Source organism: Polistes fuscatus, unplaced genomic scaffold (assembly GCF_010416935.1).
Source record: "Polistes fuscatus isolate 324 unplaced genomic scaffold, CU_Pfus_HIC Scaffold12, whole genome shotgun sequence".
Taxonomy (NCBI): Eukaryota; Metazoa; Arthropoda; class Insecta; order Hymenoptera; family Vespidae; genus Polistes; species Polistes fuscatus.
The window spans coordinates 5,429,431-5,442,249 of record NW_025113020.1 but is presented as its reverse complement, the minus strand read 5'-3'; the positions used below and the strand labels follow the sequence as shown (position 1 = coordinate 5,442,249).

General features: G+C 27.5%; 2 protein-coding genes across 6 annotated transcripts; both read right to left on the bottom strand.

The window, feature by feature from the left end:
• Window positions 1–2,389: 2,389 nt before the first annotated feature.
• On the bottom strand, window positions 2,390–6,963 carry LOC122513387 (phosphorylase b kinase gamma catalytic chain, skeletal muscle/heart isoform). 3 transcript variants are annotated; one of them, XM_043629712.1, is made up of 10 exons: window positions 6,602–6,963; window positions 5,917–6,083; window positions 5,474–5,758; window positions 5,251–5,341; window positions 4,914–5,050; window positions 4,706–4,803; window positions 4,092–4,100; window positions 3,835–3,918; window positions 2,703–2,861; window positions 2,390–2,599 (listed from the first exon to the last, which is right to left on the bottom strand). In XM_043629712.1, exons 1-10 carry the CDS (start codon window positions 6,691–6,693, stop codon window positions 2,465–2,467), a joined length of 1,257 nt encoding a protein of 418 aa, XP_043485647.1. In that variant the 5' UTR covers window positions 6,694–6,963; the 3' UTR covers window positions 2,390–2,464. The 3 variants fall into 3 exon arrangements, with proteins under 3 accessions (XP_043485647.1, XP_043485648.1, XP_043485649.1); XM_043629713.1 differs by lacking the exon at window positions 4,092–4,100 and having other exon boundaries at window positions 6,602–6,962; XM_043629714.1 differs by lacking the exons at window positions 3,835–3,918; window positions 4,092–4,100 and having other exon boundaries at window positions 6,602–6,961.
• LOC122513386 (coiled-coil domain-containing protein 93) lies at window positions 6,821–12,410 on the bottom strand. Of its 3 annotated transcripts, none has more exons than XM_043629708.1 (14): window positions 12,211–12,410; window positions 11,998–12,111; window positions 11,305–11,399; window positions 11,110–11,221; window positions 10,877–11,038; window positions 10,577–10,786; window positions 10,432–10,482; window positions 10,193–10,297; window positions 9,672–9,889; window positions 9,226–9,542; window positions 8,830–8,950; window positions 8,543–8,627; window positions 8,163–8,425; window positions 6,821–7,083 (listed from the first exon to the last, which is right to left on the bottom strand). In XM_043629708.1, exons 1-13 carry the CDS (start codon window positions 12,259–12,261, stop codon window positions 8,264–8,266), a joined length of 1,803 nt encoding a protein of 600 aa, XP_043485643.1. In that variant the 5' UTR covers window positions 12,262–12,410; the 3' UTR covers window positions 6,821–7,083; window positions 8,163–8,263. The 3 variants fall into 3 exon arrangements, with proteins under 3 accessions (XP_043485643.1, XP_043485644.1, XP_043485646.1); XM_043629709.1 differs by lacking the exon at window positions 6,821–7,083 and adding an exon at window positions 7,541–8,043; XM_043629711.1 differs by lacking the exons at window positions 6,821–7,083; window positions 12,211–12,410 and having other exon boundaries at window positions 8,174–8,425; window positions 11,305–11,392; window positions 11,998–12,084.
• Window positions 12,411–12,819: the final 409 nt, after the last annotated feature.

Here is a 12,819-nt window from a genome sequence, read left to right as displayed (position 1 = left end):
CGACCCGCGAAATAGAGAGAAAGAGAATGAAAGAGAATGAAAGAGAATGAAAGAGATAGGGGGAAACTAATGTTCCGTACACGCAGAGCACACCCGACACCCGGCTCGCCCGGGCAAATACTCGCTCCGATCTTGGCGGCCTCACTCTCTGCCACCTTTTGTCACGTTCTTTCTCCGTCACATGGATCTTCCTTCTGCGCAGTTGCCATATCTTCGTTACACAGAGGCGCGCTTCATTGTTTACTTAAATGCGTGCGCGGCGCATCCTTTTACTCTCTCTCCCTCTTATCTTTTTCAAAATGACCCTTTACAATGCATTTTTTTTTTTCCAATATTCTTAACAATTGTTATACATTTTTGTGTCAACTTATACATATAATATATAGCATATCAATTATTTGCTGAAACATTTGATACAGTACTTTGACCTAATTACTGTCTCTCATTTTTATAGAAAATGTTCATTCTTTTGATTGATTTCATTAATTAATAGAAAGCATAATACAAAATTTATATTCATTTATTTATTGATTTATAATTATTATCAACTGTTTTTAATAATAAGAATGAAAAGGTTCATCTGTAGAAACATTTTATGTACTTTTTATTACATAAACAATCCTCCAAGAGAATTTTTTCTTTACAATGAAAGTTATACACGCTTCTTGTTTTTCTCTTTTTTTTTTATACATATGTATAAGTATATTATATCTAATTTACTAAAATATTATTTGTCATATATCTTTGCTCGCTTAACATTCATTAGATATAGAAATTAGATTAGACAAATAAATGTTTTCATTATTATATATATATAAAGCACAATCGGTTATTTCAAGTATTCTTTTCAATTAGAATAAATAAATTAATTCAATTCCTATTGTTTACAATTTTATATAAGTGTTAATACAATTGAATATAATATATCTTTTTAGCTACTCTCTCTTTCTCTCTCACATTGGCAGACAAATGAAATATAAAGAAAAATCGGAAAAAATGAAAATAACTGTGGAAATATATCTGATTGTATAATTCAATTGTATATATAGAAATATACAGATTAGGATGAGACTATAAATAATGAAAACCAGGTAGTATTTGACTACCTGGTTTTGCTTTCAAATAAAGAAGTTGAATTCTATTGCCTTTGAGTTCTATCTGTCCCGCTGAGCGCTCCTCAAATATCCACAGATTTTTACCCACAGACAAATGATAACAACACAACAACACAAATTGTGAAGATTTACGACCTCGTTAATGTTCTATATATTATCACTTTTCTATTGTTAATTCAAAACATAGCTGTTTGGGTCGATCTATCGGTTTTTGTATAGAAAAATAAAGAATAGCTTATTCAATTTAAGTAGTACCATAGCGCTTTATCCCTACTAAATTTAAACTACTTGGAACATTAGATCCGTGTAATAGGACTAAGACTATTGTGGATTGACTCATTTGCCCAATTATCTTATTGGTTACTACTCCAGGTACACCACGGGTCAGGTAGATAGAAATTTCATAAATTTCTAATCCTAATGATTGTTCACAGTTATAATAATTTACTCATCGAAACGATTGATAGTGATTTTCACACACAAAGCTTTTATAAATAATACTAGATAATAAAATATTAAATAGTTCCAATATCATTGCATGTCTCTGTGTTTTAAGATTTTCTCATTCCTATTTATTTCCTTTGTTATTTATTCTTATCTTTTAGCGCTGGTTCTATCATACGATCATTAATTTATAACACGAAGAGAGCCAAAAATACTGATATAACTTTGTTTTCATTTAATTACAAATAAAATATCAACTCTCTTTGATGCTATATAAATATTAGTCATAGATCTCTTGATAAAAATGTCAGATCATATAGTATAATACAATTCTTGTATTTTAAATATTTCTTATATTCTTTCTTCGTTTTCTTCTTTTCTTTTCTTTTTTTTCTTTTTTTTCTTTTTTTTCTTTTCCACATATTCATTGATTTTTATTATTCTACTTTAAAGCCATTATCTTTTAGGATTTGTTTATTTTTAAATATTTAACAAAGGATCGATTTATATTATACAACTTCGAAGCAAAAGACTTTGTTACAATATTTTTTTATCGTACTGTAGCCTCCTATTTAGTATCTTTTTTGTCTATTTTGTTGAATTTATAATCTCAATCAAAACAACAAATTTCAATCTATTACGAAGTAATACTAGAAATAACAGCAAATTCAATATTTTAAAATATTCAAAAAACCATCCTTTTTTTAAATTACGTTTAGCATATAAGTTTTGAAAATGAAGAATAATCGAAGGGGATGATAATTGTTTTTTTTTCTTTTTTTTTTCTTTTTTTTTTCTTTTTTTCTCCTTGTTTAAAATAATATCTCTTCTTCTCTATTGTAAAAACGAATTTACTAAAATATTATAGAATTCCAATTGTAACTAATGTCTTAACATAACATTGGTTATCTACTCAAATTACTAACGTAAAGATGTTTTAGTTCTGTCTTTGGTGCATTTTCAAAAAGCGCTGCTCGGTTTTGTCCTTCTCCTTTTTTAACCCAATGACCGTAAACTCTGAATGCACAGCCATCGATAATCTATACAAAATTTTAAGAGATTAATTTAAAATTCAAATTATTATAAATATAAACAAATTAAAATGTGTTATATTTCTTGTACTGTGTTAGTATTTTTAAATACCTTCCGCAAGATTTTTATTCTATACGGGTCAGTACAAGCCACTTGAGTTGAAAGAGGTTCAGGTGTAGTGTGAAGTCGCTTAATACGTATCACTGCTCGAACACAAAGGATTGCTAATTGAAATCTTCTTCGCGCATTAAATGATTTTGCTTTCAATTCCTGTACAAATAAAAAATAATTAAATAGAATTTCAACATACATATATATACACAAATATTAATGATTAAATCAAATTAATTTAAATAATTGTTTATCGTATATTATTCCATTTATTATTAACCCTTTGACTACAAAAAACACTTATAGGTATTCAACAAAAATTGTTCTTTTAGTACGATTAGCATCTATGGGTGACCGATGCGACTCTATTTTTTGTCATGTTTTGTTTCTGAGAGTTCCATAGTGAAAGGGTTAAATATTACTCGACCTTCTAATTGTTAACTCCAAATGAACATAATTTAAATACGTATAAAGTTATCATTTATTGAAATAAATTTATACGATTAATCTTTTAGCTACTAAAACGCCACTATAGTGACTTTCAATACGCGATGGTGTTTATAAAAAACAAATTAAAATGCTATATTAATTATGCGTAATCTGCATAGAGCATTACTGTACAGAAATACAGTGTTGCGGGAAAAGTTGTGTGGCAACTAAAAGATTAAATGCAAGCACATTGGGGACTGTTGCTAATTTGCCACAAGCTTTATGCAACAAAATTAGATAAACATAAACATGCATATTAATAATATAATCAAGCTTCATTTCTACTTATGTTAGTAATTATTATAACTTTTAATGTATTTGATTTTATCTCATAAAAACGCTCCTATCGTAATAAAAGTATCGTGCACTTAGAACAAAATTGTTAATTTCTAAATAAGAATAGTGTAATCTAGAATATGATTTTGACTTGAATTTGTATTATTTTCAAATGTAAATATAGTTGTTATAATAAACTAAAGATATTAAGCGAATGTTATCGTGATTCGTAAAAGTATTTGATCTGTAATATTTATTGACATAAATGATTAATTGTTAATTATTTCACAGATTGTATAAAAAAAAAGGAAAATTAGAGAATTAATATTCGTGATCCCAAAACCAAAGTATAATAGACATAATTTACCAAAGCTAATTGAGATATCCTACTCAGACGTCGTGAGTTAGATGACAGTGAACGCTTTAGAGGGGCGATGTCTTGATCCCACAACTGTAATGTCAAAAACTCTTTACAACATAAAGTAAGATTATACAAAATAAAAGATAACTTGATCTCGTTAATAAAAATTGCCTTGTTATTTTTTTTTTTTTTTTTTTTTTAAATAACTTTCAAAAAGAAATATTAATTTCATTTTGTTTGAATTGATTATATTTAATTCGTACCTGTAACCCCTTTGTTAGTTTTGTCAAAAATGAAAATTAAATTCATATATACAGCACAATTGGAATAGTTTTGTATAAAATAGTAAATACATAATGTAAATGATATGTGCAACGATTACGTGGCAAGCGAATTGATTAAAAATAATCATTAAATACTAAAAACCGAATGTGTCATAAAAAGCTGTATAGTCTCTTTCATGTAAAACATCCAATAATTGTTAATGCTTTTTACACCACTTTCTAGGCTGGAAATATAAAATGATATATTGTGTAAACAAAGTTTTGTATACATTATAACATATCAGGATTTACTGTAGTGGGTATAAGACAACGAGAAGAAAACAAAAAAATAAAAAAGAAATACAAAAAATAGAAAAGAAAAAACAAATAGTAAAAGAAGCTGCGTTTTCTTAAATAATACCTTATTATGTAATCACAAAATAAACTAGCATTGATATAAGCATATATCTAAATGTGAAACAAAAAGATGCTTTTATTACGTTAGAGGGAATATTTTTTTTTTTTTATAACATTATTTTAAGATATGATACATGCATTATATATTTGAACTTTTCTAATATGATTTATCAATTTCTTGTTATTAAGATACATACCACCGTATGGAAGAAAGAATGTTCCAATGCTTCTTTTATTGATATTCTTTTCTTTGGATCAACAACTAATAATTTTCTTATTAAATCTTTAGGAGCCTCTGCAAACATATATACAAAAGTAATATTAAAAATATTAAATATAAATAATAGAATTTAAGATATATAAAAATAAATAAAAAATAATTATGAGAGAATATATATATCGTACCTGTAATGTCTGCCCATTCCGGAGATGTAAAAGAATACTTTCCTTCCATTATATTCCTTAGCATGACCATTTGTTTTCGATGCCAAAACGGTGGACAACCGACTAATAAGGTAAACATAATCACTCCACAAGCCCATCTAAGAAGACATAAATATTGGCTCGTAGACCCTTATTATGCATATAATAAAATCAATGGATCACAGTTATGGAATATCCTGCATATATTTCTTTTGGTTAGTTATTTGAAGAAAATATATGTCGGCTAAGTTATAGCGAATGATATTCTTTTGACTAATGACAAAAATTTAAGTATTTCAAAATATAAAATAATACTTACACATCAACCTCAAAACCATAACCTTCTGCATTTTCAAACATGTTGCATTTCAAGACTTCTGGCGCTAAATATCCCGGTGTTCCACACAAATCTATAAATAGAAACGTGCGTGTATATATATATATATTATTACATTAGTAAGAATAAATATATATGTTTTTGTTTTTTTTCTATTTTTTTGACTTCGATAGACTCATCAAATATTAATATAAATAAAACAAACCGGATAGAATATCTCCAGGCTTCAACATCCTCGCAAAGCCAAAATCAGTTATTTTAACATTAAGGTTATCGTCGAGTAATATATTTTCTGGTTTCAAATCTCTATGAACTATACCCTGATTATGCACGTGTAAAACTCCTTCAAATACTTGTCTCATGATATAACGTGTTTTCTTTTCTGACAGTGTTACAACTGAGGTGAGGTAGTCGAATAATTCTCCATTTTTACATAGCTCAAAAATTAAAAATATAAATGTGCTAGACTCGAATACATCATGTAGTTCAACTGAAAATTAAACAAAAATATTCAGATTTAGATAACAGTTTTTGATGCGATTGAAGTCAAATTTAGATAACAACCGTGTATATCATTTCAATCATAAAGTGTATCACGAGTTTTATGTTGTTATAGTGCAAATTGTTAATAATAAAAAACCATCTTACTAATATAAGAGTGCCCAGCAACTCTACGCAAAATTTGTACTTCCTGTAAAGTAGCATCTTTCATGGTATGCCCCTCTGGAGATTCATTGCTAATATCTATAATTTTAGCAGCATATTCTATACCAGTTTCTTTTTCTATACACCTTCTTACAGTTGAAGATATCCCTCTATATAACATGAAAAGTTATTCAAATGCATGTGTGGTTAAAATTATATGCTAACGCACGCACACATACGTATACAGATAGTAGAAAACAAATATTACTATCTTTAGAAAATTCATCACACAACATACATACATACATACATACATACATACATACATACATACATGCATGCATACACACACACACACACATAATTACATAATGTACATATATGTTATATTTTTATACATATTAACATACATAAATATTTTTTAAGCAAAGAGTAAGTAACAATAAGAATAACAATAATAATAATAATAATAATAATACTAATAAAGACAATGATTATGATAATAATGTGCGATAATGCTTATTTTTACTAGTATAGATATCAATTCTTTATGTTGAAATTAAAATAGCATTATTGAAATTGAATAGGTATTAATAAATAAGCATTAAGAAACGATTAGGAAGAAGGACAGGGAGGAAGGGAGGAGGGAGTAAGAAAGGATAGTGAAATAGTGTAATACAGTACAAACCTTCCAAGAATTTCTTTGGGCTCGTATTTCGCGTAAAATCCCTTAGCTGCGTCCTTGTCTGGCAAAAGGTCATCTCCTTCGTCTTTTGCCATTTTAAATTATTAAATAATTTCATTTACACCATACAAAGAAGTGATAATATCTGTTTTATTTTTGAAGAATATTGATAATGATAGAAGTAGTAACAAAACGGATGTTTCACTAAACACAATTGTCATATCCAAAAAATGATATTCGTTTATTAATTTGGTTGTACCAATGAAATAACTTCTACGACTTATAGCGATAGTTTGTATGATCACAAATAATATAACACAGAAATATATATATATATAAAGCGTGCATACAGGTGTATACAAGGTAGATACGATCGTCAGAATGAATGCACAAAGTCGTACCTACGTCCACGATACATCCGGACGAAAAAAACACTCTACCAATGTGGTAACACTGTTATTAATGTAGTATTGTATAACCAATCCCTGTAAAGGAAAGGATCACCAATAAGATGAAAGCAAGAAAGTTACTTTATTTCTTGTGCGCAAGATATTCTGCGCAGGCGGGAAAATTTAAAACACTATTGTAAGCGGTTAATATAAATTTCAGAATCTTTTGTAAATTAATTTATTTAAATTAATTTAGGTTTAATATTTCTAAATGAAAATTAATTTTAGGCTTATTTTGATCGATAAAATATATATAACTGATTTTGGTGAAATTAATTGATATTTATATATATAAAAAAAACATATAATTAATTTAAATCATTAACTGTGCGCGCTTTAATATATTTTAATAATAGAATAGAAAAGTAGTCCTGAATTTTTAAGAATATTAAATTAATACACCTTTCATTGCCTTTTTCAATTTCAAAATATCGTGTTTTGATAGAAGAGTTAATACAAATATATTCTATTGCCAAAAAAAGAGAATATCATCTGCATTGTGATGTTTTTAATCATTTTCCCAACTAAACTAACAGTATAGTGCTACGCATATATATAAAAGAACTGAATGCTATCATATACCATACAATATCACACAAAGAATGAATTATTGGATTATTTAATTAAAATTAATAATAATATAAATTAATTTAATATATATTTTTTAATGGTTATTGGAAAAATATTATTTCAATAAGATATACTTCATGATTATGTAAAATTTTACTGATATATTTTGAGAGAATGTTGTTTAAAAATAAAAAATAGAAAAATAGCGGAGTATACTTTAGTTTTTAGTATACTCTATTTTTGGTTCAATATTGTATGCGTATATTTACATACTTGCAATAGCATTCTGCTTCAAACTAAGATTGTCACGTGACTTGAGCTCTCAACTATTTTCATTCGCATATCATCATATGTTGTTACTGTACAAGAATTGCAATAACATTTCTCTCTCTCTCTCTCTCTCTCTTTCTCTGTAGATATATATTGCTATCATAAAATTTTATTATTGCATTGATAAAAATATTTACAAATAATTGATTATATATATATATATATATATATGTATGTATGTATGTATGTATGTATGTATGTATGTATGTACGTACGTAATGAAATATTGTTGAAGTTTATAATTAAGATGTTATTTTTTTGTTTACACAATAAGTTGAATTCTCATTAAGCTTATACTTCAAATTGATTTTGATATTCATGAGTCACGTAGCTGAGCAAGTAATGCTTCATTTTTACGACATTCAATGGTAAGTTGTCTAACAGCAACAACGTATTTACGTTGCTGTTCTATAAGTGTAACCAGTTGTTGACTAAGATCATCACGTCTATTCTTTTCATCAGCGCACCGTTTCTCGACCTGTGCAATAAGAGAGAAGCCACAAAAGCTTATAAATATAAATCATTAAAACATATGAAAAATCTAGGGGAATACGCTTTTATTATACTATAATTAAATTAGTTTTTACATACGCACCATTGATTTGTTACGTTTAACTCCTGCAACGATAGCTTCAAATTGTTTTAAAAATTGTTTCTTGCCGCTTGTAGATGCCATTGCTCTATCATAAAAGTATTAAAATAATTGTTTATTTTAAATGTAAATGTTGTTTTTTGGCAATTAATTTATTGTTTTAAAAATTATGTTTATTGTAAAGTAATTTTAATTCAGATTTATTAACTTTTCAACTACGTTATTTATGCAATAAATATAATTTTAATTTAGTGGCGCTTAGTAGCTAAAAAGTTAATGCGTTTACTTACTCGCTGTAATTATCTTGTATAGAGTTTAGCAAAGATAATTCTTTGCTCAAATAAAGCTTTGTGTCGTCTAATGTATTGTACAGCGTGTAATATTGTTTGGTCTCCTTGTGTTTAGCAGACACTATAATATAGAAACATTTAAGTAGTATTATGATGTTGAAATAATATTATCTTGAAATGATTTTAACCCTTTGACTTCTATGAATGCATATGTGCGTTCAATAATTTTTTCTTATATTTCAAGCAAAACACACACACAAGTTCAAAATCCATACTACGTAAAAAAGTATTCTACCCTTCGTGATTGCTTCAATTTAAAGCATTCCACAGTTAAAGGGTTAACAATAATTTAAAATAATGCAGTGAATGTTTAAGGTGGATCAAATAATTGCCAACCCTGATTGTAAAGTTCCATGAACCTTCTTTGATATTGCGTTAACTCAGATCGTCCTGGTACATCATCCAATTGTCTAGTTAAAGAAGCGATAGCTCTATTTTTTTTGGCTAATTGCAATCTTGCTCTTGTTACTATTTCTTTTTGTTCTTCATATTCTTTAAGCCTGTCTTCTTCTTCGGTCGGTAAAACATTATTAATTTCTTCTAGTATACTTCGAAGAAGAACAAGATCAGATTTGCATTGTTCTCGAAACTTTAGTTCTTGTTCTCTTAGACCATCGTGCACCAATAAAAGTTCTTCCAAGCGTTTATAAATGCTACAATATAAGGAAATTATCATGAGAGAAATAAATTTTGGTTAAATAAAGAAGATCTAACTTTTATACATTAATTATTCAATTTCTTTCATTGATAATTATGCGAATAAAAATGTAAATAAATTCTACCTATCATTTTCATTAATTCCTATTTCTTGTGCTTTTTTAAACGAACGTTCAAGAAGTTCTCTCTGTTTATAGAATTGATCTGTTTTATCGATTATCTCTGAAGTTTTATTCGACAAAACATCTCTTTCCTTTGTCAATTTGCGAATTCGTGTCTGTAGATTAGCCTTTTGTTTTTGTAAAGTTACTAGAGCACTGGACGTATTGGATGTACCATTTTCCTAAAATAATTTATAATGTGTGTGTGTTAGAAGAATTATTAAGTTTTTAATTGTAGTAATTATTAACTTTTTGCAGCGCTATGTTTCTGTACAGCAATGTTCTACGTGGACCGTGCATGATTATAGTAATGCTCTAATTTGTTTTTGGTAGTATCAAAAGCCACTATAGTGGTATACTATTGAAAAAGATGATATCTGCTAAAGCCACTATAGTGACATTTATAGTAGAGAAATAAGAAATAAGAAGTAAAGATGAGAAAAAAAAGATATGAATTTTCAATCTTATATTTTAATATCTATTACCTCGAGTTCAGAAATTGATTTCGATGCATATTTCTCAGCGACTTTAGCAATTTCCTGCGTCTGCATCCCAAAAATATTTCCAACCACATTCACACTTAGACGATCCTTTAATAATGATATTACAATGTTAATTTTATACGATTGCATTAATGTAAAACTTTATGAGAGAGTTAATTATAGAAATATTATCAAATTTTATTTTTGTTTCGTTATCAAATATTTTCTTTACACTTACATACCGAACTTTCTTCGATAGCTGCCATTGATCCTGCAATTTCTTTAACAGCTATCTGCGTAAAAGAAAAGAAAAATTTAGTTTAGCGAAATGTAAAAAGACAACTTATTCGTTAAATAATAATAATAATAATAATAATACATACATACTTTTTCATCGTTTGATACAGAAATATGGTTATCTTTTTTATTTTCTTGCAAAGTTGTCGTCGACTTTGAAGGAATAACTTCAGCGTTTGTATTTTGGATATTTCCATACAAATTAGCTTCATACTCTAAAAGAGTACCAAGAAATCGAGTAGCCTCGTCTTTCGCCAAACTATCTTTGTATTTGAATAATCGTCGAGGTTCATATAACCTCTGTAAAGCATTAAGACTAGAAAAATTGATTTTCTTTTTTTTTTATATTACAAAAAGTAATAATACATATTATCAGAAAGAAACTCTCACTTTAACCAACAAAATATTTTGCATCATATTTTTCTTAGCTGCAACTGCAATTCTATTTTCATCTTCCAAAAAGAAATGCTTTTTATTAAATTGATTAAGTGCAAAGGAACGCACAAATCCTGCCATTTCTTTTCTCATTTCCATAGAACGCTTTATCAACCACTGAAACGTTTGTAATACATTATGCATCATGTAGGTTTGTATGGTCATTGAATTGTAATAAATAATTATACCTGAATGACTGGAAATATATGAATACAATCTAATCCTTGTATTTGATGAGGTTCTATATGGTACGGACATTTCATTTTTGGCAACATAGCAACAATTTTTTCGGTTAAAGATCTAGAAAGATTCAAATACGTGTATTCAAAAACATATATTGTTTTCTTAAATCTATAGCACGGTAATCTATTGCTCTTACTTACATTTTTTGACCGATTGTAAGATTTTCTCTAAACAGTAAGTCCACATCTACATCAAAATTGCAAGATTCTATACACCACGTCATACCACCTATTACCTGTAATAATAATAAAACCCCATAAAAAGTAAGATATTATAAATAAAAATAAATTGTAACCCATTTCTTCTTGAGGTATATAAAATATTAAAGTTAGCAATATTTTAATTAATCTCTTAGATACCCTACTAACTACTACTATAGTGACATATTATTAAAAGAAATGAAAGCCATTATAGTGGCATATCGTTCAAAAAGATTATGCCACGCTCTAATGTCTCGAACGCCATTGTACCACCATTATAACGCCAATATAAAACCGACACAAAACCGACTATGTAATCCATATTTCATAGAGTAAAAATAACAGAAATAACGAAAAAGGTGAGCATGTTCCATTGAAAACAATAATACTATACATCGAAGAATAATACTGTACTCTTCTCATTTATACGAATAAGATATTTAGTATATATCATTTATATTTGTATATAGATAATTTGTTAGCTTATAAAGTTATTTAATTGAAATTTTGCTAGCTTTTAATAATTTACACGCTAGAAGAAAAAACAAATTATTAGAAAAACTCTTTATAAGTTGTGACATATAATAAAAAAAAAAAAAAGTAAAAGCAAAGTTTTGAAATTGTATGGAATACCTTGTCAAAATTTGACAAGCCCTTTATTCTAGCTCTAAAATATCCAGCAGCCACAAGGAAATCAATAATTTCTTGTAATTTTTTTGTCTGTTCTTCATCTTCACGTATATCAGTCTAAAAACACAATATGCCATATTAATTGCTGATTGAAAAATGAACTGTTTTTTGTTTTTGAAGTTATTTTTTAATAAAATTAATATGTATAATACTTACTTCTGTTGATTCTAAACTTTTAGATACTTTCCTTGACGTACCGTTCCACATGGTTACTTGATTATATTAATATTCGTTTATTTGATTTATGCATAATAATATTTTGTTAATTAAAAATAATAAGCTCAATTTGTAAGTTAATGGAAAAATTGTATGCCAGAGACCGTTGTATGCGCCATAACCATAAATATGTACGATTCTAATGATGCTTAAGTGGCGCCACTATGCGTGAATTTGGAGTTAAACTCAAGCATCACTTTGACCAATGAATGAATTCGCGGGAATAATTCAACTTTGAAATTCATTCTATACATGATTCTTCTCCTTTTGAATTAGATTAATATTATAATAAAAGAATATGCAGAGATATATAGCATATAGCTGGTGTGTGCCTTCAGAAATGCATTTATATATATATTTTAAAATGAAGCAATTTAAGACAATCAAATAAAAAAGAATCCAAAAGGTTTGATGGTAAATCCAACGATGATCACCTGTAACAAGAAGAAAACTATATTAATCATAGAATCAAGTGATACAATAGCCTGACATATAAGTGGTCCAATTCGCAGATGCACTTTTCAATTGAATCCTTTATTTACTTTTTAT